Raw genomic sequence first — 26722 nt, forward strand, 5'->3', positions numbered from 1 at the left:
TGTTAGGAGAGCTCTATCTAACTCATAATCTTTTTTTTTTTTCTCAGAATATTTCTCCAGTGGAAACTTTTGTGTGTGTTTTTTTTTTTTTTTTTTTTTTACAGATATTTCCAAAAAACAACAATGTATTCCTTTTATTTATCCATTATCTCCGTGTTTTATTTGATTTGTTGATTAAATTTGTTTTAATTATTGTTTTTTATGTATATTTTAATAGGATGGTGCTGCTTTTGGTTATGACTTTAAAAGTCATGTTAATAAAAATGTTAGTTAGTTAATACATTTTTTTTTTTTTTAAAAGAGCAGATTATCAATGTTCATGTGCGTTTTCGTCACATTGTTGAGGATATGTTGCGGTCAGACTGGCAATAAAATTGTAGTGTACGTGTACCCGAATGCACCGGGAGATGGCGATATAAGCACCTCTCTACGGGAGGGGACTTTTATTTAACTCGACGAAGAAGACGCTCACACTCGCCGCTCTTAAATGACGTCATTGCGTTTCACGTGTGGACCGTTTACTACCTCGACATCTTGCTCGTTTTTGTAAGTGAAATTAGTCTTCAGACACCGACACGTTGCCAGAACGCAACCATGGCTTCCAGCTGTCGACGACCTGAACACACGGCTCCTCCAGATTTGGTTAGTAACTCGGTTTATTGTCTTTTCCAGCTGGTTGGGTTACAACGGCCTCCAACCGAAGCAAAAGCGTCGTTAAAGAATCTGTTTACTCAGCAGTCGGTCAAACTAGTCCCGTATTATTATTGTTGTTGTTGTTGTTTTTTTAAATAACGGTAGTAGGTTGGTTCACTTTGTGTCTGTGACAACAGTGACGAGTGTTATTAATCTGTTCATCTCATCTCCGCAGTTCTACAATCAAGAGGAGGCAAAGAAATACTCTCAGAAGTGAGTCGAGATGCTCCCGTTTTCCCCTCGGTACACCGTAACCATGACGACGTTAAGTTAGTAATCGGCACGAGTTCCGACTCGAGGAGTCCACATGTTGACTTTGCTTTTTTTTTTTTTTTTTTTTAAAGTCTGATTCTGTATATTGTGTCTGCACACGTGTAAAAACTGTGTTTGTGTTGCTTCAAAGCTCTCGGATGATCGAGATCCAGACGCAGATGTCCGAGAGAGCTGTGGAGCTTTTAAATCTGCCAGAAGAACAGACCTGCTTCCTCCTAGATGTCGGGTGAGGGATCGTGTTTTACATTAAACTTTTAACTAAAGGCAATGCTTAAGATGGAAAGAGAAGGTATGATACTTTTTTTTTTTTCCATTAACAGGGGTCGTAGTTTGTCTGAATCGTAGCCTAATTACAACGTACATTATGAACTGCGAGGTCTCTATTGAAGTATGAGTAATACAAAAAAAAATAAATAAAGAGAATTTCTTTAAGTGCAGTGTTTATCAAAATCAGTAAGGAAGTAGCTGCAGCACCTTGAGGTTGGACGCATCTGAGAATTGAAATGTAAACATCAATGAAAGAGCTGGAGTTTTCAAAGTACCGTCGGTGTTTGAGAAACATCTCCATCTAAATGTCACCACCGTGACACAGGAGACGTGTATTTTGTATTTTCACTTGAGTTTTATTGATTATTGATTGTAAAAGCGTGTTCTGTGTTGAGGAGACTGTCCTCTGTCTCCCAGGTGTGGCTCTGGTCTCAGTGGAGATCATCTGTCGGAGGAGGGACACCACTGGGTTGGAGTCGACATCAGCACTGCAATGCTGGGTTAGTTTTTCCACACTCTGACATTTAAACAAGAACATGAATGATACACCGTAGGTATCACTTGGACTGTGAAAACTGTGACGCGAGTGTGACTAAAATATAAATCTTTGATCGCTTTAATAATGTGTGCGTTTAAATGTTGTCCTGTCTGGGTATTTTGAAGTTGAATTACAGTTAAATCTTAATTTTGCGGGAATGCTTAAACCGAGAATAACAGGAGGAACGTTGAGGAAAACGAACAATGAACCTGCTCTCCTGCTCTGTTGTTATAATGATGTCACTTATGAATGATGTGTTAAAACATGAATAGTTTTAACCAAAACACTGTGAATAGAATGACTTCCTAAAATATCACAACCGCTCAAAGAATCTACAAGTTGAGCATTCAGCTGAAGTAAACTTTATAATCACACAAATGTATTGTAAAAAAATGAATCTCCATGTGCTCGCTTGGTTTTGCATATTAATTTCACACACTGGGGTGCAGGTCAGTGTTCATCAATATTAGAAGATGTTGCACAACTTTTCTTTTTAAGGCATTTGCAGCTTTGAAGGTTTTTTTTTTTTTGTCGTTGTTGAAATTAGAGATTTGTCTTGTATTTTTGTCTTTTTGTTTATTGGTTTATGTCACAAAGGGATGTGGATACATTGTTGAAACACTGACCAAATGTAAATGTCCTCCCTTGGACAGATGTTGCACTGGACAGAGAGGTGGAGGGAGACCTGTTGTTGGGGGACATGGGCCAGGGGATGCCTTTCCGACCTGGAACCTTTGACGGTTGCATCAGGTGAAGAACAAAACGGGCTTCTGCTATAAAATAACTTTAACTGTATTTTAGTTTTATTGACCTCATGCTCTTTTTTTCCCCCCATCAGTATCTCTGCCCTGCAGTGGCTCTGTAATGCGGACAAGAGGACACACAGCCCACCAAAGAGACTCTATACCTTCTTTAGTACTTTGTATTCATCTCTGGTAAAGTTTTATCAATCTTGTTGACTCCTTATACAAAAAGTCACGCATCCAGGTACCATATGTTATATATTCACGATGAAAACCTTTAATCACGTCTCCTTGATCTTTCAGTCAAGAGGCTCCCGTGCAGTTTTTCAGCTTTATCCTGAGAACTCGGAACAGGTGAACAACACGGATCCCCTCTTGTTTTTATGATGGCTCTGTGTCTATGGATGTTCACTCTGAACGTTTCTCCAGATTCCTTAATTCACTTTTCCTCTTTCCTCTCTGAAGCTTGAGCTGATTACGACACAGGCCATGCGGGCAGGTTTCAGTGGAGGCATGGTGGTGGATTACCCTAACAGCAGCAAGGCCAAAAAGTCGGTACCTGTTCGAAGCAGCGCTTTTATTTTGTCATGTTTAGCCGCAGCCGTCTGTAATTGATCCGCTCTTATTAGTCTGTGAAATTAGCAGCAGTGTACTTGTAACACAGGCTAATTACAACAGGATGACATTCATATTGACTCAATTCTTTGTCACAGTAGCTGCATGACAAATTATTACTCATTAAAATTGTTTCCTTGATTTTCACCCACACACTTCTCGTTCACCTGCAGGTTCTTCTTGTGTCTGTTTGCTGGAGTAACAGGAGTCCTTCCCAAAGTGAGAAACACGGGAGTTAGTGTGGATTACTGCTCTTTGTTTTAGCCACATGATAATCACGGTGATCTCCTGTTGTTCATCGCAGGGCTTGGGATCGGAAACCTCAGACAGAACTGTTCCAAACCAGGTTCAGTACTCAGGACAACGGTAAGGAAACTCCCAGCCGGCAGACTCCAGCTGTACTCTGAGAAATCAGTTTGATGAAACCGTTTACATGTTTGGATGTAACATAGTTCATCTCGGTCACCACGGTTTTTATGGATTTATGTGTTTGTAGGTGCATTTTACTCAGACAGATGCAATGTGTTGCGATAGAGCCTGAGGTCACCTGAGCCTCAGATGAAAAGCTTTTGTTACTTCTATCTTTGACTGTTGTTTTGGACTGTTGAAATACACATTTGCATATTACTCCAAAATGAATGGGATTTTAACACCTATACAGTTCGTAGATTGTAATTTAACCGGTTTTAATTTTTGAAATGTGAGGGTTTGCTGCTTTTTTCTTTATTTTATGTGACTTTATACTGAATATCTTTTGGATTGTTAGCAGCACAAGTAATTTGAATATTGAGCTTTGAGAAACTGTTGAAAATTCCGATTAGCATTTTTTTTTAAAATAAAATAACCATCAGATGAATTGATCATTAAGATAAGGGTTAGTTTCAGCTATAAATTATCCCTGTTTTTTTTATTTTTTATTTGCTACTAAAAGCCATGTAAAACATGACATGTATTTCTTGCTGTTGGGATAATGAGCAGGTCTTTGCTTTGCTAAGTGCAGGTTCAGTCATACCTGTCTTGATGAAGCCAAAAGACCAAAAGAAATCTGAGAAGGGCCGTTGTCCTGCCTGACTAAAAACCCTGTCGGGCTGGTTTTCCTCCCTTTCACATGCTAATGTTCAAATCTCTGACTGGATGTGTGAGGTGTTTTGCATCAGATGCTCGGTGTTGCATTCAGTTTGCACCAAAGACGGGTTTTAAACATCAGCTACACTATGTCTTTGTCAAGATGCCGTTTCAAAAACATGAAGGGGAAGTCGGGGAAGAAGGGACGAGATTGGATCATGGAGAAGAAGGAGAGGAGGAGGAGACAGGGACGGTATGTACATGACTGTATTTCAATCTGTTACAGGACAATTCATTGAATTTACTATCTTGCGCTCAAATACTATATATATGTTGTGATATACTTGTGTTTAGCATGAAACTGAATTTCACCTTATTGTGTGTGTGTTGTAACACTCGCTGATGCTCCCTCTTTCCCCCTGTGTGTTTGTTGGCCTGCAGGGAGGTTCGAGCCGACACAAAATATACTGGACGTCAGCGCAGACCTCATTTCTAGCTGTGACTCATGCAGCTGTGCCTTTATTAACTCTCGTTCGCACCACAGTCACCTCTGGAGCTGCAGAGTGATTGCACTCATTTCATTTTTCGACTCTTTAATTCAAGTGGATGAGATACAAAGAGTGACATGCTGTTACAGCCAGTGGTTTTTATATTTCCTTGAGTGTTTGACAATTTGATTCTCAGAGATGGTGGTGAGATTGCACTGTTCATGTTCAGTGTGGCTGGAAGTACATGAATAAATGTATGTACTGCCTGCTGAAGGCAAAACACAGTGTGGACCAGTGTTGTAGAATTAAAACAATTTGTATATATCAGCACATATCTCATCCTCTATCTCTAATCAGCTGTTTATTGTATTATGAGCAATATTTTCTCAATTGAAACTAAACCCTAATTAGGTTTTTGCTGTTTATTTCTATCCAGAACATAGAGGATACTGTATGAAGAAACCTTATGGATGAGTGGAAACTACACGCTTACAATCTGAATTCACAAAAATGACCCTGTAATGGAGATTTAGTATGTAAAATGACATGGTGATAGACCCGAACACACTGTAAATCATGTTTACAAAAGGGATATGCCTGTTTCTTAAGGTGGAAATGGATTTAAACTAATTTGAAATGAAATAAAACTGCAAATAAAAATAAATAAATTTTTGGAAATTATATTTTTTTATTTTTAGAGCTTCATATAAATTAAAAAATAAATAAATAAATAAAACATCAACATGGATATTGATATAAAGTATTTTTAGTTTGATTTTTAGTCCTTTTTTTAGTCTTTAATTTTCAATTGGCACATCTAACAAAACAAATGGTACATGTTAAAGGTAAAAACAGGATTGATGTGATGAGGTTGGTCTCAGACTACAGGATCTTAACTGTATAGAGCTTTAAAATCAAATGTGAGAAAAATGCCTCGGGCAACTTTGTACAATCATTTTTACGAAGCACACAGTAGCTCTTTTGCTGCCTCTATTCCGCTCGGTACCGGCAGAGGTCGCTATTCGCTTTGGCACAATGGGGATCCACCTGGGCGTTATCTCTGAACCTGCTCAATCGATAACCACTCAGTTTGACCGCTGAGGCAGACGCTCCGGGCAGCTGGTTTCCGTGTCAAACTGGCTTTCCTGTTGTCAGACTAATTTTTACTGAAAAAAAAAAACAAAAAAAACCCCAACAGGAAACAGGCTCGTGCTCAGAAAATATCAATTAGTGCGGATTAAAAAGGAAGTTTCGAGTGTGTAATGGGTTAACGGCGGAAGGCCTCGCCTCAACTTTCGTGCGCGTCACCCAGTTTTGTAAAGTGGCCCCAGCATCCGAACCAAAGAGGGGAGAATCACCGCCGCCAGACGCGCCTCCTCGCCTCGGTCGGTCTCACGTCAGCCCCGCCGCTCCATCATCACACGCATCCAGAGGACAACGCCAACTGAAGCGATAAGAGCGATCCACCGGCGAAACCATGAAGGACCGCATGCAAGAACTTAGACATGTGAGTTACTGTTTTATTCTTCTTAATGGCCTGCTCTGAGTGGAGGCTTTTTGAATCGGCGTGTGAGATGGTGGTGTTTTCAGAGTGCAGATCCACAGAGCAAGGCGCGCTGATTGAGCAACAGTTGTGTCTCTCGGGGGGTCTGATGGAGGCGCAAATTTGGTCTTATTACAGGCATGTTTCGACAAGCATTTTAAAGCCCGGCTGAATGATTTCAGATGTTTCCGCAAACTAAAAGTCATTTTCTCCTCATTCTCCAAACGCAAAATCACTTTGATCTTCCTGCGTGTATCCTTAAATGAGTATAAAGGCTATTACAGGATGTCTGTTGGATAAAAGAGAGTTATTAGATTGACACTTTGTACTTAATGGGATTTAATCTCGACAATGTCATACATTTTTCAGTGTTAATCTTTAGCAAGCCGATTTTGTAATCTTTCAGAAATGAATACTTGTCAAAGAAGAGATTGAAAACTAGTCTACCGAAAATGTGAAAATACTGTAGCCTAGGTCATCGGTGAATTAATAACTACTGCGCGTCCGTGCGTATGTGTGGTGGGATCAATCTGTCCAACGTATGGGTGTGTGACCACAGTGAGAAATTGGTCCCAGCTCGCCTTGCACCTGCTAAATGTCCACCCTCTGCGCGTCACAGGAGGTCTCAATCAGAAACTGAGATAGTGTCTTTTTTTTCGTCTTTTTCAAACAAGTGCTGGAGGATATTTCTGATCTGCATGTGGAGAGAGAGACAGTAGTTCAATCTGACATCAATCAATCCGATTTCCTAATCCTCACATCATATCACCTCCCCCCACAAATCATGAAAAAAAAACCTTCGAAATCTTTGAATTTTGCCACCCCAACGGTTGCCATATCTGTGCACGTGTATGCAAGTTTATACATATGTGTGCACGTGTATACATATATGTATATATACATATATAGATATACACACATATATATAGATGTATATCTATATCTATGTATATATATGTGTATATATGTGTATATATGTATATATATGTGTATATATGTATATGTATATATATATATATATATATAAAAAGCCACTCAAATTGAGAAGAGGCATGATTACTACAGTTTTGACAGATACAGAAAGCATCACTACACAGGAATGCTGCTGTTGAGCTTGACATGGGCTATACTGTATTTGTTCACGTGAGCGTTTCTGGTTGGTGGTAAAGTGGCCATTGTCAGATCTGGGTAATTGGCAGTTAAGCAGAGGAGAGAAAGGGGAAACAATTTGCGGCTCCTCAGTTTGTAACAAAGATCTAGCAATGAATTGGTCCCAAGGGAGACAACGCAGCCTTGCCAATTGTGTGTCCGTGTGTTCAAGAGAGGCACATCTTCAGCCTGCCAAGCTGCCTCCTCCTGCCACTGCTGGAAAGATGCAGTTGTGCAAATGATTTAGAAAAAGTGTAAACCTCCCATGTAGCTTCAGTGAGAAACCTAACCTCGGCTAATATTCAGCGTGTGGGGTTGACAGAAATGATTTGACAGCTGTTGATTCTATTTTTCTTTATAATTTTAGGTCTTATCTTTTATGTCTGAGAAATGGCAGCTGGAGAGGCTCCAGCAAGACCTATTTTAGGCACTCCCGACCAAATAAAATTGAAGTAAATTGCAAGTCACAGACTGTTATTTCCCATCAGCACTAGATTAATATTGTTTTCCGTTTGCAGCCTCAGGTTAATGCAGCTTGAATCTCATGTAGATGTCTCAGAGGGCCTGGACGGCACATTACAACAGTACGTTACTGCAGCACAGTGGAGGATGCTTGTGTGGTGATAAAGACTGGTGTGCTATTGACCAGTAGGGCTGCAACTATTTTTTAATTCTGATGAATCTGTTTTCTTAGTTGCTCCCAATTTTCACGAGTTGAAGTAAAAGACTGAGCAGCATCATTATTGCACACACGTCCCTCAGAGTGTTCAAAAGGCCATTCAGATATGTGTAGTTTTATCAAGAAACATAATGCCACAGATGTCAAAAGTTTTCAGTAGGCAGAAGTAAGCATAGATTAATCATGTTTAGAGTGCCGTGGATTGGCCTGTACGACAGCTTGTTCCAAATCCTGTTCTATCCAACAACTTGGTGCAGCCGTTGAGGAGGAGTAGACCAGGCCCAATCAACAACCTGATCAACTCTATGTGAAGGAGATGTGTCGCGCTGCATAAAGAAAAATGGTGGTCACATCAGTTACTGAGGTCATTTTTATACAGTAATAACATCAGCCCTGATTGCTGGGGCACTATAATGGTATGGACAAAGAAACAGGCCAATACATGATCTGTATCAGGACTGATTTTTGGATATTTGCATTTGTTTCGTAATAGTTTTTATTCAGGAACTCTTTTTTCAACTAAATCCTCTATTTCTTTATTTGGGCTTCAGAATATTTGTCTTCTAGTATGAGAATATATTGTGTTTTATGTCTCCAACTACTTGGGGAAAATAATTTAACAACAAATAACATACAAACTAAGCACGTGAGCCACAAAAAGAAGATCGTCTGAGCTTCGGCTACAGATTTTGCTGCGCATGTGTTTTTCTACAGTCACATTGAAAGTTTACACACCCATGTGCTTTGTGTGTCACATTGGCAGGAAATTGAGTTTTGCTCATGTTAATGTGAGCGAGCAGGTTTGGCTCCATCATTGCCCATATGCACATAAAGCTACTTTATGAGCTCAACACCTGTCCACGCCTTTGCTCTCCCAGTAGCTCGTTATCTTCATGCCTAAATCTGCCAGGCTCAATAACAAAAATTGTCATACCGTTCCCTCCTCTCCCCTCACCTTGCCCCATCACTCCCAGTAGGTCCAACAGTGGTTTAGTGACAGATGGTGCAGATATGATGCATTTGTCAGTCTTTTTAAACTCTGAAACCTGAGGAGAAACATACCGATGAGGTTATTACAGATTTCACACACCACGGGGACTGCTACCAATCAAATGTGATTGTTTGTCACTTTGCAGCAGTGAGTTATTTATTCAGGCCGGCATTATGAACGCTGCATCTGTAACAGGTCATTTCGCCTTCATATCTCCTAGTTTTTTCCTGAGCTTTTATTATCTCTCTTTTTTTTTTTCTTCTGGCTCGTCATTTCATTGACCATATCTGCCTCTCTTCCCATCTCTGTCTCTTAAGTAATATCCCTCTCTTTTCTTTCATCCTCTCTGTAATGGCGAGTTCCTCCATTATTGCTCTTTTCCTATCAGTGATTTATTAGATTGTTTTATGTCCTTCCTTACATTTTGCCTCTCCTTTATCCGACCTGGTCTTTCTGCGCAGCCTTGTTAGCCAGTGTTAGTGTTGGTTCAGGCAGGTATGTGTGTGTGTGTGTGTGTGTGGGGGGGGGGGGGGGGGGGGGAATGGGAGACTCACTGTCACTGCCTGTTTGGCATTAGAGTGCCACATTAACTAATAGGATGGATGTGGATCACTGACTCGGACGTGGTGTGTGTCTTTGACTCTCTTGTTTCTTTTCATGATCCCTCGTCTCCTTTCACTTTCTTTATCCAATGCTTTTCCTTTCCTTTTGTTCTATCCTTGACCTGATTTTGGCTGTTGACTCTTCTTTAATGACACTACACACAACAGTAGGAGGACAAAAAGCTGCTTCCTCTGGTGGTGAAGTGAACACCTATCCTAGCGGGTCAGATGTTTTATTTGTCCTCTGTAAAGCCTCTGTAAACTGCAGGATCTGTGCTGGACAAATTGGCTGCTCTCTGGTTGTGACCCACAGATGAGATGTATCTGTAAAATCTGTAAAGCAGCAGTAAAATGCATTGTCATCGCAGTATATTATCAGAAAGGCACAGTCACAAACACATTATTCATTACCAAATAGATCTTTGATGATTTGATTAATGAGCCATGAAATGAGTGTGACTGATCTGGCGTTTCACCAAGGACTTGTCTGTCTTTGCAACTATCACCTCATTTGCAATGATATCCAAAATCTGTTGGCTGCTAATAGTTCTTTTTAAAATGTGAGACCGGATGGTCCATTGAATCATTGCATTGTTTATTGAAGATTGAGTCGCACCAGTGAGAATACCAGCAAATCGGTGTGTGGTCAGATCAGTGTCATGTGTGATATTGTTGTACTACTGCTTATGTGGATGTTTGTGCCCCAAAATCTTGTTGCTTCTTCTCCTGCTCCTCATAAAGCAGCAGCTTCCCTGTTGTGAGCTGGTGGAGATCCTAATAATAAAAAACAGATGACTGAACTTCAGGTCATCTTTGTTACCGCTGCGAAAATTGAATTTTTAATGTGCTGACCTCCCGTTTCACATCATCTTACAATTGATGGCAGTGGAATGGTTCTTCAGCAGTGCAGATAATACCTTTACTCACAGATACATGTTTCATCTTAAGGCTGTGAATTGTCAGTGTCCTCATTAGGCCTCAAGGTGCTCTGTCTGTCTTTGTTGGTTGGTAATATTGCATGATAATTATATGATTAATCTTACCATCTTGTGGCTGAACCGGTACTTTTAACTGATAGGCCCTCCAAAGAAAACAACAACATAAAATATTTGCCACCCATTACCCTGCAGAATGACTGACTGTATGTGGGCATTTTCTGAGGCGATGCCCCACATTGTCGGGAGGACAACATCACTACCGATCTCTGTTGCAAACCATTTTACCATTTGCTATTCTGGCTCAAAAATATGTTATTAGTTGTTACAGAAATATAATGGCTTTGATATAAAGTAACTTCTTGATAGCTGCAATAACATTTGGGCCTCTTTGGGTCAGCTGAAGCCGTGAACAACCTCCTGACATATCGCCTATTAAGTTGATATGGCAAACTTATTAGCAAACTGCCTCTTTATTATTTGCACATTCTTATTGGAGCCATTTCAGCACTCATTTGGAGTTATTTTTCTGTCTGTCAGCCAAATGCAGCCTCATTACTCACTCTCCTTACTCACCAGTTTGTTGCTAACTGTGACACTTTGTCAGCTTTCTCAGCAGGTAATGTACAAGGGGGTTTAGAGCTTTTTCACTCTAAACAACTGACTGGTGAATGTGAGAGCCATGAGGATGAATCAGAACAGTGAAGTCTTCTACATGAAAACCAAAATAATTATGTTAAAAAGTTTCTCTGAAGAGGGAACTGCAGAGTGGAGAAATGTTTCTCTGTGGATTCATCAACATAAGCAATCCTCCAAGTAATCATTATTGCTGCCTTAGAGCCAGAGGAAGAAAGGAAGTCAGCTTTGACAGTAGTTCTATGGATCCTAACATTAGTCCTCTGTGGCCTTTGTGAGTCTCTAACAAATACTAATCTATTTCCTCCTGATAGACAAGTGTCATAATTTCTACTAAATATTTTCTGCAGCAACAGATCCTGTTGTTTTTTTCCTGGGAGGGAAACGGTCCACTTTTAACGACGATTTTCTCTGAAAAAGACTTTGCCATGTTAAGATAATATTCCAGAGCCAAAACAATACATTCTTCTATTAGTCGACTGATAGACAATTGAAGGGAATGTTGATAATTAATTGTTCAAGGCATTTTTCAAGCATAAATCCAAAACATTTCCCAGTTCCACTTTCTCAAATGCAAGAATTTTCTGTTTTTTGTTCTCTTGTTTTAATATCTGTGAGTTTTGGACTGTTGATCGGACAAAACAAGTGATTTGAAGACGTCACTTTGGGCCTTGGAAAATTGTGGGCACATACAATTTTTTTATTTCTGCCATTTTTTAAGGCTAAAAAAATAATCGGTTGATTGAATGATTAATCATCACATTATTCAGTCATGTAAGTCTTTATATTTGAAGTTTGGCATCTTAACTGCTTGCTGGTAGTTTTCTTGTCTTTTCACTGCACTTCCTGTCTTGTAACTCTTTCACTGTCCCTCATTTGTTTTATACAAATCCTGTCATTCCTTGACATCCCTCTCTGTTACATTTCCCCCCATATCTACAATATAATTGCGTTAGTGGTGCATTGGTGCTGTCATAACCTTCATGGTCAGTGGGTTACAGAGCCAGGCACGCTCAATATATTCCACGGGGAAGAATGAGAAGAGTCTGGGGGTGGGAAAAGCCGTGGCATAAGCCACGACAGCGTGTCTCTTTTCCCTGTCTGTGATCTGTCATTAAAGTTCAATACGAAGCTTTATGACATTTTCTCACCCACTCCTGCCACACTGAACACCGACCAACCACCCGCTGCTGCCTACATGCGTGCCCGAGGCAGACAAATCTGTGCGAAAATCCTCACAGCATGTAATTTATATATTCATATCCATATCCATATCCATAGACTTATTAAGAGCTAACAAGCCAAAACGGGAGCAGGGCATCCACTATTTAGTCTAAAAGGTCACTCTTCTCATGCGAGTCCCTGCAGGCAGAAAGAGATATCTCTGTGAGTACTGGCAGCTGCAGACATTTAGAATTCTGGCATTGATTTACGCAAAGTCATTCTGTTATTGCATTAAAACTAATTTTTTAACCTTTCATAGTGTGGCAGTCTCTAAATTTGTGTTTCGTCATGTTTAAATGGTATTACTTTGATGATTACACTGTCAAAGGTCAGAAAGAGGTGGTGAGGGACGAATGAGAGAGAGGAGGAGCAAAAGAGGGAGAAAATCTCTGAAGTTTATTTGTTTTAGCAGCTATAAATACACATGGCAGAATAAGATGTTGTGATAGATACAATATGTCGCGTACCCCACTGAAAGATGGGCTTACCACTTCAATTGATGATTTAGTTTTAATTTAGAAATCCAAATCACATATCCTCATAACAGTCGAGCAGCAGATACGGACTTTTACCTCTTGGTGGGGGGTGCTAATATCTTAAAACAATGTACTTTCTTCTGTCCTTTTTATCATACATTTATTATTTTGTTCAGTTTCGCGTGACAGGAACTAAAAGTCAGTGCCTTCAAAATAAGAGCATCTAAAATAAAAACAGGAAACAAGACCGTGCAAACTCAAAATATGGAAAAGTACAAAAATAAAATGAAGTTAACTGTTAAACACGGCTATCTTTAGCTAGAAGTGAAGCATAAACTTGGTTATTTACGCAATATAAAATGTACAGGTCTTGACAAAGGATATCATTAAAGATGGTCAAGAAAAAAAGACAAACACAAAGTGAAGGCAAAAGGAGGGAGAGCGAGACAAAGGTAACTGAGTCCATGTTGTGTGCGTAGGCCCCACGCTGCTGAAATGAGTCTGTAGTGAAGCTGGAGGAAAGAGAGCGAGAGCATGACAGACACGACAATGAGAAAGAAGAGAAGATTAGAGGGAGAAGAGATTGAGGAGGATTGTTAGGATAAGGAAATTGTTGCAGAAGCACACACTTTGACTCTGTGCTTCATCTCTTCTCCCACCCACATTATTATCCTTTGTGTATCTGCTGAACTGATGAAACCATCTTATTAACCTCAGCTACATCTTCTTTTAACTGGAATGCGAAACATCTGTGCTGAAGAAAGTGGTGCATTTTATCTTGATCAAATTGAAAATCCCATATAGAAAACACAGAGAAAAAAATACAACGAATAAACCATACAGCCCAACGCAGGTGCTGATAGATCCAAAACAGTAGAAAGACCTATCATGTGGCCCCTAACCACATTATAAGTAACACTTAAATCCCTCAAACTGCCATCAGTAAAAAATTCCCTGTGATTGTGGTTTGGTTGCTGCAAATGATGTTGAGTGTGCCAAAGTAAAGACAGAAGTCTTCAGATTTGCAGCTGTATTGAACTCTAATGTCTTGGCAACACAGAATTATAGATTTTCTGCTCTGGGATTGCTTGCTCAATTAGCTGTTTTTTACTCCAGTGTATTGTACAGAAAACAGTGGCGGTCATCTGGAAAGTACAGCGTCACATACAGATCCTAGATTAAAACAAAAGTGTTGGGCATCATTTGTATTTGCACACTACTAGCGGGAATGCACAGACCAGCTGGTGCAAATGGAGAAATGAACCAGAATGTTGTTGGTTTTTTCCAGCTCACTGCAACTGCTGAAATTCACACTAACCATTAGTGTGTGCTCCGAAAGATGGAGACTTGTTGTTTCTCTTCGCTCCTGGTGCTGTAAGAGAGAAGAAGTTTAACAGTTGGCTGGCCTTGTCCTGCCTCAGTCTACCACTTCCTGTGCCCTGTCATCACCCTCACTGCTCCTTGGTTGTGTAATTATCATGTCTCGATAGCTCTGCGCTGCGTCCTCATCTTCCATCAGCCGGTCATTCACTCTGACAGTCACTCTGTCAGCCAACCAGCGGAGCAATCAGCCGGTGAGGTCTGTTTGTTCATCTGTGGAGTCACTGTGTCAGCATTATCTCTGTGCCACAAAAATCTGCCATTTTCTCTGTGCGTGCGTGTGTGTCTGTCGATTGTTTATCTTTGTTTACCAGTTTTAAACAGTGAGAAGCACCTTATTGGACTTAAAATGAACAACAGAACCACAGATACTAGTGCCAACATTACCCAAAAATGCAACTGAAGCATTGAATGTTGTTTTCATGAATGTGGTTATGCTCGCCATGTTGCTCTGTGCAGCTGACACAGATTTCTATGACTCATTTCTAATGGGACTGCAGGAAGCTGCTTCAATTGGCTGTGATACAAAAATGCGGGAACCAGACCTGCTTTAATATGGAAACACAAACGTACACTAAAGTACCCACATGGGTTTCCATATCTTGAACTGTCTCTCACTGCTATGCTCTTGATAATTTTCACATAAAACCTTGAAAAGAGTCGTAGGGCCAAGCATACTCTCCATTTAACCTGACTGCTTACATATAAACACATGTCTCTATGGTTTCTGATTGCATATGTTTTCACAGCTTTCACTAATTGTGGTGTTGTCCTGTTTCTCCTGCCTCTTTTACCTTGTGCAGTGTCTGTTTTATCTCTCGCTCACTCTTGGTCTACATCTCCTCCCTCTGTGTACACTGGATGTGCAGGCACGTTTGTCCTCATGGAGAGACTTCCTGCTGCCATGGTGCCTAGGAAAACTCTGATCTAATAAAAAGCATAATCTGGCTGCTGCTCCATTACACTACAGCTGAGGTGTTCCAACCGAGTGTGAGCCCCAGAGGCAGAGTGTATTGCAGGGTTATGATCTCATGGGAACCAGGTTGTATAGAGACGACCTCCTCTCTCTTTGTTGGCTGTTATATATTATCCGTGCATCAACTGTAGTGTGCATGTATGTTTGTGAGTCTGGCTCAGAACATCTGCTGCGTGTGGACAGTCAAGTCTGTAAGTGGAGTCAAGAGTGTGGCACTAAAGTCCTCTCCCAGCCTCTTTGTGGCTTAGCAGGCGCTTCAGATGTGGGTTTGAGGTAGAGGTTAGTGGTGTACCACTCAGTCCTCTCCCCTCCTGACCACTCGCAGTAAAACCAGACCAAAGCCCTCCGCGTCTCTGCAGGAGACACGGCATTTCTCTGTGGAGGCTGTCCACACTCTGGGTGCTCTCGGAGCCTTTTCTGATTCCCTGCTTGTCCTCCTCCTCTGCCTCCTGCTGCTGCCGCCTCTACTCTCTCTGCTTCTCAGAGTCTGCTGCTCCCCAAATGTACCATATCAGTGCCATATCAGCGCTCAACCTTTATTTATTATGTTTTATTGCAAAATGAGATGCACACCATGTTGTCCTGACAGCTGAGCACACTAAGGATGAGCTTTTAAATTTGGACGAATTGTTCTATTTTCCAAAATGTTTTGCAATTAATTTCTGTTATGGCGAGTATAAACCCTCCATAAAAAGACATCATACAATACAGTTTTTGTTGGATTAAATATAGCCTGAGTGGGTTTAGATAATATTAGTGGCTCTGCCTTCTCAGAGATTTGTGCCAACTGCTTCAGCTAAAATCTTTCCTCTCAGACATTTTTCCTCGGGGACTGGTTCCTCTTCCTCAGTTCCTCCCCCCATTTCCCTCAGTTTTCTCCCTGCCTCACTCTCTTTGTCAGCACATCACACTCTCCACAGAATAACCGTGTCTGAAAAGACAATACAGCTACGTGTTATTTATAGGTTCCATTTGAGAAAAGTCATGTTACACAATTTCCATCCATCTCAGTTATATAAAATAGCTTTAAAAAATATTAATATTATTTGTAAAAACAAAGAGTTTAAGAATTTTTTAACAGCCCACCTTATTTCCAAAAATAAACACATTGGCGATAAAGTTAAGCGTTTGTTTCTAAATGTAGTTTCAACAATGGCAGTAGTGGTGCAGCTGGATGAAGCGATACAAACAGTTGTAGCAACGCCTGCAAATATTGGGAACAATTCCTATACATTTATATTCTTTAATCTGCAGTGGTCATGCCGTTTTACTCTGCTCGCATCGGAGGTCTCTGTTGTTTACAGTTTGTTACAATTTTGACTCACATGCGTGAAATCCTAATGGCCGATGCCGATTGGTTAAAGGCTGCTCCTATAGTTACAAAATTAACCAGAGGTCTACGCCCAGCAGGATGCCACAACTGGAAGTGATTCTCTACGGTACCCAATTGAAATGTTATATTCACAATCAATTTGGGTCTGGTAACACCAGGTTATAGTTTTAAGGTGACAAAGCTGACAATTTTAGTGGGATGTTTTTAAACTTTTTTTGAACTTTTTATTGTGACTCTTTATTGAAAATGAGTTTGTGCTCTGCTCTGCTAGCCTGCTGCTCACACTCTGCCCTCTGTGTGTAGGTGTTAGGCGTCATGGATCTTTTCCACAGCAGACATTTAACATCATTTGTCATAATAGAAAAAGGCCAGGTGTGTTACATTCAACTGTCTCAGTGAGCCAGCATGCAAAATACAAGGACCCTGAAAGATGTCAGTAATTCTATTATACCTGCATTTACTACATTGAAATGTCAAAATGTCAGTTAAAAGCTGTAGTGTTGTAGAGATGATAGTTTCCATTCAACAAATGTATTTACCTCAACAGAAATACAGAGATACATACTGTGTAAGTAATGTTAGCAGCCCAAACAAAAATGACGATAGATGTGCATCTTGCTGAGCCATCTTTGATGTATTAAACAGCTGAAGATGAATCTAAGCATGTGGCTTATTCCTTCAATTGGAAATTGCTCGCCCTTCTCATCTGATGCATCTGATGAGGTTCCTCCTGCTTCCTGCTTCCTGCTGTTGTTGTTAATGCATTCCCATCAGTGTCTTTGTCTGGATGAATCTGGCCGACAGCCAGTACACATTAAGTGCATAAGAATAATATGCTGATAGACCCCACTGGTTTTCAAATGTTTACCTAATGGTTTTAAGAATTATAAAGTGTGGGGAGCTCTAATGATATTGTGTTCACATTTTTATAGGAGTTTTTCTTTTTATTAAACAAATTTCCCCTGTAATTTTATCTGTGACCTCTCCACCAATATCCCCCACAGTCCTCTGCTGTCTGGAAAATGTCCTCATTCTACACAAACAAGACTTCAGGGATTTCTTGCTTCATGGATTTCCAAAGAACATTTAAAGGTCGGGGTTGGCTTGAGATTTGAGCCACCTGTTGTTGAGAAGGGAATGTATATATGATCATGTTTTTTTTTTTTTTTACTTAAGCCTCTTTCCCTGCAGTTTGGAAAGTTGGGGAGAAGAATAAGGAGTCATTTCAGGAAGAAAATGAAAACTGAACTCTGTTTTCACTGTTGATAAGCAAATGGATTTCATGGGCTGCTAATGGGGAACTGAATTAGTTTAACAGTGACTGGATGAATGAGATGAAGCTACATGAGATCCAGGCTAATGCAGTGTAATGGCTGATATGAGGAGGATGGAAGACAAGGATCAGTCTGTTGAGCTGTAAAGTTTTATCTTTGTGGTGCTGGTAGAACTCTGTTGGCATCAAAAGGGCCTTTAGTAAATGTAAATTCATTTTAGTTTTGTTAACTTCTAATTAGGAATGGAAAAGCTGCGTGTTTTTACTTCCAGTAATGTTCAAACTGATGTAAATCAATCACATTTTAAGAGGAAAACCAGTTGTCTCTTTGTTACTATTTACTCCCTGTAGTGTGCTTTTAAAGGAGTAGCTGGACATTTCTGGACATTTCCTTTCATACAGATTAAAACAAACCAGGTGAAATATGTTATTCGGAGAGCTTCATATAAGCTGACCAGCGGACCGCCCCTGTTCCCAGTCTTGATGCTTATCTTGGCTAACCTATTGCTGTCCGTATGTTTATACATATATAGGAATGTTATCAAAATATTGGGCCAGTCTTTCAAGCTAGAATGTTTATATGTATCTGTACTTGCTAATGTATGGGCGGCACAATGGTGCAGTGGTTAGCATTGTCGCTTCACAGCAAAAAGGTTCTGGGTTCAAAACCGGTCCTGGTCCTTTCTGTGCGGAGTTTGCATGTTCTCCCTGTGCTTGCGTGGGTTCTCTCCGGGTGCTCCGGCTTCCTCCCGACATCCAAAAACATGCACCTCCCCAGCTCCTCCTGCCCACATGCCGAAGTGTCCTTGAGCAAGACACCGAACCCTAAATTGCTCCCGATGGTGTACCATCGGTATGTTGTAAGTTGCTTTGGAAAAAAGCGTCAGCTAAATGAAATGTAATGTAATGTATGTGTGTGACTGTAGAAGTGTGCAAAAGTAAAGGTTGTTTCTGCCTGCAGGTCCTAATTTAATTATAACTTGCCAATCACTTGACCTGTGGATCTAATTATAAGTGTCGTTAAGTGCTCCTTGTTTCTAATCAGTTGATGGGTGCAGACAGTGTTGATACTCTACCATTTAACCTTGAATTATGCAAAAACAACCTTACATGTTTCAGTCCAGTCATTACCAATGTTATCCTTAATAGAAATTATGATTACATATCTCAGAGTTGAGTTGAAATCTTTAAAGGATCTTTTCTTTTTTTGTTGTTGTTTCACTGTATCAAATAATTCCTGTGTGTGTGTGTGTGTGTGTGTGTGTGTGCGTGTGCGTGTGTGTGTGTGTGTGTGTGTGTGTTTTTTTGTCCAGGGGAAGGAGACGGCAGAGGAGGAGGATGAAGTCGCTGTGGGGTTGGAGAAAGGATTTATGGACGAATTCTTTGAACAGGTTTGTTTCTCACTGTTCTGATCTTTTATTCTTTATCTCTCTCTCACTATGTCACTATTTTTCCCATTCACACAATTACCAGTTTGCACTTTCCATCTAGAATTATAAATCAGTTGGCACACTACAACTTCCTGGGCATATTCTTCTTCTGCTATTAAATCTAATTGTGCTGTTTTTTTTCCAGAGCGCTGTAATCAATCTCATCCGGTTTTCCTTCTTTGGAGAGCATTGATATGATTTATAACTATTGATGCTGTTGCTGGTGCTGGTGTGGCATGGATCATTATGTATTTTATTTATTTTGAAATAGGCCTTTATTGATTCTACATATCACACCAGTGGTCTCTTTGTCCAGCTCTGAATAACAACATTCTTCCCGTCTTTCCTCTTGTACACACAAGAGGCCTGTGTACAACTGCATCTATGAATAAGTTTAGGAGTGTATTTTCCGGTACATGCTGTGCACATGTGCTGGGAACATAAACTGAACATGATCATGGCTCTGAGGGAGTGCCCAATTTCAGTGTTCAGCAGTTGACATCTCCTCCCCAGAGAGACCCGCTGAGAATCATCAGTCATATGGAGCAAGGCTGACTTTACTGTGATATTTTTCGCTGAGAGAGAAGTGGCTTCTGAAATGCCTTTTTAATGGGCCTGATCTCGCACAGAGAGCAGTTTAAAAGTAAAAAGCAGAATAATTCAGATCAAGTAAAAAGAAAGCTAAGGGAGACTTTACATTTGTATAATCCATATTTATTATCACTTATCGTGTCTCTGCTGTCACGGCCATATTTCATTATATTTCATGAGCAAGTGCATTCATGTTAAAAAAAAAAAAACTCCTGTGTACAACCAGTTCATGTACTTTGGAGCTTCATCTTTGAAGTATTTAAATCACCATTGCAAATGTTGGTACAAAGGTGGGTCGTGTTAGGGTGAATGCCATTTAACAGCATGTGTGAGTTATGAAAGAGGTCTGAAAACCATCACTTTGATATGTGAGTTTTCAAAGCAACCTGAGGCAACAAACACATCTCCACAGACGCTAAATCATCTGTGACTGAGCTGCAGGTGAATCGATCAAAACTCATGTATACATATTTAATATATCAAGGAGAAAAAGTCTCAAAAGTTATTAGATAGGGAAAAAACAGACAAACAACATAAACAAGAAGCCCCCATCACGGCAAGAATATATGTTGGACATATTGTATATAACGTAAAGGTCTATAAGCGTAGAAGTAATTTTGAATCCACATGCTCCTTCAATCATATAGAACCACAAATTCAATCAAATTGGCAGCTTATAACTAGACATGCTCATTCATTGTGCTCAGGGCTGCTTTTCATGCAGCGATAATCACTGCCTGCTATGTGGCTGTTTAGCTCCCTCCAGCTCCCCACCCACCTGCTGCATTAGCATTTAGATTTTTCCATTCAGTATAACTTCATGTAAATGTGAATGTTTTGAAATGTGCACACAGTCCCGTGTTTGTGAGCTTAGTAACAGGTCTGTGTCACGCTTGTGCACATTTCAGAGCATCACAGGAGCAAAGCCAAACACATACATGTATATTTTTGTAATAATTGGTTCACGCCTTAATACATATCCTGCCGGAACTTGTGCATGACCTCATAAAACCCACCTTTTCAGCAGAGATTGCAATCATAAAGGTCAATGAAACCAATGTGCAGAGCCTCATCTCAGCTGCTCATGTCCACAGTCTTTTATTCATGAACCAAAGGATAGAAATGCAGATTGACCAGCAAATCGAGAGCTTATCGTCACTCTCGCTACGATTGTCTCCAAAATGGAGCATCGAGCAGGCAGACCACTGAAGTGCTGAATGGCATCAGCTGCTCCATTATTTTTTTTTTTTACCATTAGTGGCTCATTTTTCAGCCCATTGGCTGACAAATATTACCCTCAGCTTGCCCCACCAGCCTGAGGTTCCAGTATTGTCAGTTTAAGGTGTAAATAATTCAATTCAATTTTATTTACATAGCGCTAAATCACAACATAGGTTATTTCACGGCATTTAGCACATTAAAATCCTTACAGCAGAACTTTACAGCATTATACAGAGAAACACAACAATTCACTCTTGGAACCACAAGCAGGCTGAGAGAGAAAATCTCTGTCAGGATGACGTGGTTCTATAACATCTGTCACGATGATGTGGTTCTATAAGATCTCTGAGATACGATGATAAGTTTATTAGAGTAATCCATTCTCCATCTCAGATTTTTTATGTAGCTATAATTGGTTATATCCTCAATTTAAGTGTCTGTGACTGAGCAGAAGTCAGTTCATAATACCTGATGACTAAGACTCCACCACGACTCGGCAATCCAGACTGACGTTGCTGATTTTCACTTTGACTTCCTTATTCCACGTGAGAGAGAGAGGTTAAAGTCCAAAAAGAAAAACAAAAGGACAGCATCATCTAAAAATAGAGGCGACACCAGCCCAGTCACACCAAACTGGCTGTGTCAGTATCCTGTTCATTAGGGAGACTGTGACAATACATCCTTGTTAACACCTTGCACCATTTTGATTTCATGTAAGGAAGAGGAAGAACAAATGGCTCACATCTATCCCTGTACGCCATTTTAGCTTAAATCCAGAGAAATTATTTTTAGAAATTATTTTTCAAGTGTAAGAAGCTGTTTTTTTTATTTCAGTGCCCAGAACAAAATCTCCTGAATCTGAGGTTTGACAATCAGTACAGGGGTGATCGAGGGTACGTCTTCCACAGCTCTGTGATTATGGGATGTTTTAGCTCTGAGGGAACACCGCAGCCTGCAGTCATTTCTCTCACATTAGTCTCCTCATATTTCTGCTCTGCCGCTGCCTCTGACTTATTTAGACTCTGTATCCATTATAAAGAAATGTACTTCTCTTTATCTGTCTGTAATTTCAGTGTGTCATATTCATCTCAAGTGAGACAACAAAGCAGAATTTGACTGAAACACAGGGATTAGAAGAACATTTTGAGAATGAGCTAGAAACCAGGAGGGATGATGACACAGAGAAATTTGATGAATGATTTGGAGAAGTTGGACGGCAAAACCAGAGAGGAGGAACAGGTAAAAACATGTGACAGAGGGAGATGAAGTCAGTGAGGGGAGCAGATTCAGGTAGCAGACGGAGAGCGGGAGCAGTCATTCTCTCACCCTGACTGAGTGTGTTAATTAAGCATTCAGTGGTGATCTGGAAGGATAGCAGACCGTAGTGAGACTGCTGTCCTTCACTCACACCATAAACACGACCCTCCGAGTGTGGATTATGTAATGTGTTTGTTGCATCTGTGTAAACTTGTATGTGGCTGTGTCTGAACAGCCTGGTATATGTGCATGTGTGTTAATGGGACTGCCTATAAAAGATTGTTTTATCGTTGTCAAAAGATCCCATGAAGAAACCAAAACAATGAATTTATCCCTTTAACAAGACATGGCTGTCTCTCAGCCTGATGTTATCCAGTTTTGAAAAGTGTTGATTTTTCTTCAAATCACTCAACAAAATCCTGAAATATTTGTATTCATGGTTCATGATCAAAAACTAGAATGATTGTTTAACTTTGTTTTCTTTAAATTAGCTAAATTTGTATAATAATCTTCTAAACAAAAAAAAAGAGGAATGATGGACTATTTCCATCCATCCATTATCTATACCCGCTGTATCCTGAATAGGGTCACAGGGGGGTGGAGCCCATCTCAGCTGACTTTGGCCAAAGGCAGGGTTCACCCAGTCCATCACAGGGCCAATATGCACTATTTAATTAATTAATTTGATGTCTCTCAATTATATCATTCAATTATTTGTTGTAGACAAAGTTTTGAACAAATTATTATGCAAATAATTTGAATCAATGTTTAAGAAATTGTATTACTTTTTATCATTCCATTTGTAAATACTCCATGTGGGATCTGGTTTGTATAACTTTGCTCTTCCTTGTAAGCTCGTGAACCAGGACATGTATGAAACAAAATGAAAATAATCTTTCTTTATTTTGAAAATTACCAAAGTAGACAGTTTCTCCTGGCCCATCACACCAAAGCAAAGTCAACACAGAACCAACAAAATGTGCACATTGATAAAGTTTTCATTATATTGGAATTTTTGCTGCACACCGTTATCAATACTGACATGAAGCACAAGAGTTTAGTTGTAAATAATTATTTACATGATATGTTGTTCTACAACAGAATCTGTGTGCATACCTTTGTGTACAATATGGGATTTTTAGTACTAAGTACCAACATTTAAATGTACGTTTGGATTCTCTTCACCTGCACAAAATTTACAAGATTGAACCCTGCTATAGTCTGAAATTTATTTTCAGAAACAAAACTATACAATTACAAATAAGTTTGTTTTTAATTATACTGTAAAAGGATAGTTTGTTGTTGTAAGTTTTAAACTTCAATGATTATTTTGTAGTTAAACTATGAATTTGCCCTTTAAATATATGATTATAAGAAACAAGGGTCAAGCAGAGAGCCAAAGATTCATAATAGATCTGAAAAGATTTTGAATCTCATCCTGGGGCATGTAAACACCATTACATTCATCAGTAATTTCTTTCCATCGTGTAGAGAACCTCATTTCATGCCCCCAAAATCCTTCAACCTTGATGATGCAAAAGTCAAGTGAGTGAAAGCAAGAAAGACTCACTGTGGCCTCAGCTCTTCTAATCATTCTCCCTACCAGATAAGGATTACACGTCTACACTACAATAACTTCAATTAGATGACAAAGGACTGTAATTCTTTGAATGCATTGCCAGCTATGAGATTTTGGTTGTTAAACAGGGGAATTGTGCGAGACACAGGGAGTAATGAAGAATATCATGGTGCATATCAATTTCATAAAGTTTAGTTAAGTGGTCCTGTAAGTGTGTGCATGTTTCAGTTTTTTTTGTTTTTGCATGCATGTGATCTTTTTTTTTTTTTTTAGCAGCGTCTGATATTAGTTTTTCTCCCACACCACTACAATTTACCTGATGTCTTATGAGAGCTGAGAGATGCATCGTGACTCACTAACACATGGTTTCTAAACTGAGACAGCTTAAAGTGGTTTCATCTTCTGCTCACTTACTGCCTCCTTCATTTCATCCTTTCTGAATTTCTCTCTCACAGTTTTAACCCTGTGATCGTTCCCCACCTATCTTACATTTATTTAACTCTGTGTTCACCTCAGTGTGCCACCTTTAGGGCCTGCTCTCTCCACAGAGGTCTATAAGAACCAATTATATTTTTATTAAAAAAACAACCAAATCCAATCAACATCTAATTAAAGACATTATTGGAGAATAATGAGCCAGGCTGAGAGGAGGAAAGGAATGTAGAAGCTGTGAGAAATGATAGAGGAAAAGGTGGCGTGAGAGACCAACCAGAGATATGCACGAAGAAATGACAGTGAACGCATTGTTGAGAAGAGTTAATGGAGAACAGGCTGGCCTGCTGCTGAGCAGGTGTAAAGGAGGAGAAAGTGATCATCCTTTTGACAGACTGAGATGAAAGTAGAGATTGATGAAGTCGCCGACAGATGTTGCTGCTCGTCCAGCTGTTGTCACGAGCCAGAGGCAGCACAGCTGGTGATGAGGCAGCAGGGAGTTGGAGGAAGGTGATTGGTGAGAATGTCACATCTGCATCTTTGTGGCAGATGATGCACAGTTCAAAGGAAGATATGAATGTGATCCACGCTCAGGGTCAGTTTTCTTTATTGCATTTAACAATGCGCTTCAAGGAACTGGTTGTTTGTTCTGTCTTTAAGCAACACGGAAATCTCTAAAATGGCAAACCTTGCTCTGTTCAAAGGTAAAAAAAAACATCTGCTGACCAATTGTACCAAACAAGGCTGATTTTGGACATTTTGGCAGAATTCGGTTCCTATTTTCTATGTAGCTTCCAGTCTTACATCACACACATACATAAGAGACTGCTCCAGTTTTTGCAGAGTCACAGAGAAATGATGATTGAGTCTGGATAAACATGATAAACTTTCGTATATCTCTGTTATTTCACATAAATCTGGTTCTCTCTGCTTTCATTCTGCCTTCAATATGATGATTACATCTTTAGTTCCGTTTATGTCAACATCAGTCAGGCTAATCAGGGGTGTTCCTGCTCAGCACTGAACAGATCTAAAGCACCTTTTGGTGTCTCTCTCTCTCCTGACAGGTGGAAGAGATCCGTGGATTTATCGAGTCTCTGGCAGAGAAAGTTGAGGAGGTGAAAAGGAAACACAGCGCCATTCTTGCCTCGCCTAACCCCGATGAGAGTAAGGCTGTTTGTCCTTTTCTGTTTCTTCTTGTTGAGCTCTTTCAAACATGATTCCTTCAGGGTAAAACTGTGCCAGGACTTTCACAACTCCTGCTCTATGCTGTGTTTTCATTATTGCAGAACTTGAGTGCCTCAAGGACTCAGGTGTTTTTTTTGTAGTGGTTTATCTTTGATTGATTAGTTGTATTTTAGTCCTCTGGTTTACAAATGTGGATGACATTGAAAGAAAACAAAATCAGGGCATTTTCACCGCAAAAACTTTCCCAGAGGATAAAAGGTATCTATGAACTTGCTCAACCGACGCTTGACTGGAACCACTAGGACTGAAGCTGCAGGGCTAAACATCACTTCATTCGAGAAATGAGAAATTACAAATCTATCTCTTTTCTTTTCAAGTCAAATAATTTGAAAAGAATCAGGCATTTTTATTACAGGACTTTATTCTCCTCACCTAAAGCATGAATCATAAGTTCCAGGTGTCAATGTGAGATGTTGCCATGAGTGGCAATATGACTGATCACTGATCATTGCAAACAAAGTAACTTTTCATTAAACTAAACTTGGATCTAACATTGCCTTTATTTTAATGAGATGTTTTGATGACAGCTGAATTAAAATCTAAAAGATACCACAGCTAATCGTATATCAGACGTTCAGCTTCATAGATTAAAAGAAAAATGTCTGAACACAGTTATTCATTTTAATCACCTGTGTCTGACTACTTGTGCAACAGTGCTATCAGGACATCTTCCATTTTTTTTATTTGTCCATGGAACAATACTGAGTGAGGATAGCGCTCTTTGATAATTTTTCCCAGTAAAATAAAAATATATCTATATTTTTTTTTTCTCCAGAAATGTAACTTTTTCTGCTGGAGTAAACAGATATTAACAAGACAGTGTTGTTTATCCGTTTTAGAGAAGTCTTAATGAACCCAGAATTTGTGCCAAATCTGCCTATAATTACAGTGAAGGAAATACTTATTTGATCCCTTGCCGATTTTGTAAGTTTGCCCACTGACAAAGAAATGAACGGTGTATAATTGTAATGGTAGGTTTATTTTAACAGTGAGAGACAGAATATAAAAAAACAAAATCCAGAAAATCACATCATTTAAAAGTTATAAATTAATTGGTACCAACCAGCAAGAATCCTGGCTCCCAC

The 26722-nt window shown here is 39.7% G+C and overlaps 2 protein-coding genes across 3 annotated transcripts in view; both read left to right on the plus strand.

Annotated features, from left to right (window-relative positions):
* Positions 1 to 482: 482 nt before the first annotated feature.
* On the plus strand, positions 483 to 5016 carry bud23 (BUD23 rRNA methyltransferase and ribosome maturation factor). The gene is made up of 12 exons (XM_069148196.1): positions 483 to 642; positions 869 to 906; positions 1097 to 1192; positions 1651 to 1733; positions 2425 to 2521; positions 2610 to 2706; positions 2818 to 2868; positions 2980 to 3065; positions 3303 to 3348; positions 3434 to 3495; positions 4358 to 4447; positions 4636 to 5016. Exons 1-12 carry the CDS (start codon positions 595 to 597, stop codon positions 4688 to 4690), a joined length of 849 nt encoding a protein of 282 aa, XP_069004297.1. The 5' UTR covers positions 483 to 594; the 3' UTR covers positions 4691 to 5016.
* A 756-nt stretch (positions 5017 to 5772) lies between these two features.
* stx1a (syntaxin 1A (brain)) overlaps positions 5773 to 26722 on the plus strand; it is a 54044-nt gene continuing 33094 nt past the window's right edge. Inside the window, exons 1-3 of one of the 2 annotated variants that reach the window (XM_069148198.1) lie at positions 5773 to 6189; positions 19193 to 19270; positions 25457 to 25556. In XM_069148198.1, the coding sequence (XP_069004299.1) occupies positions 6160 to 6189; positions 19193 to 19270; positions 25457 to 25556 (208 nt within the window). In that variant the 5' untranslated portion in view covers positions 5773 to 6159. The remainder of the gene's footprint in view (positions 6190 to 19192; positions 19271 to 25456; positions 25557 to 26722) is intronic. The other variant, XM_069148197.1, reaches the window with a different exon arrangement.

Source organism: Embiotoca jacksoni, unplaced genomic scaffold, assembly GCF_022577435.1.
Source record: "Embiotoca jacksoni isolate LCO1_2020_lvr unplaced genomic scaffold, fEmbJac1.0.p SCAF_14, whole genome shotgun sequence".
NCBI lineage: Eukaryota > Metazoa > Chordata > Actinopteri > Embiotocidae > Embiotoca > Embiotoca jacksoni.

What these genes read in the sequence shown, in the direction of transcription:
- bud23 (XM_069148196.1), top strand. Translation starts at nt 595, where the DNA reads ATGGCTTCCAGCTGTCGACGACCTGAACACACGGCTCCTCCAGATTTG. An exon ending in GTTCAGTACTCAGGACAACG is followed by an intron (nt 3,496 to 4,357) that starts GTAAGGAAACTC and finishes GTCTTTGTCAAG; the next exon opens with ATGCCGTTTCAAAAACATGA. An exon ending in AGGAGGAGGAGACAGGGACG is followed by an intron (nt 4,448 to 4,635) that starts GTATGTACATGA and finishes GTTGGCCTGCAG; the next exon opens with GGAGGTTCGAGCCGACACAA.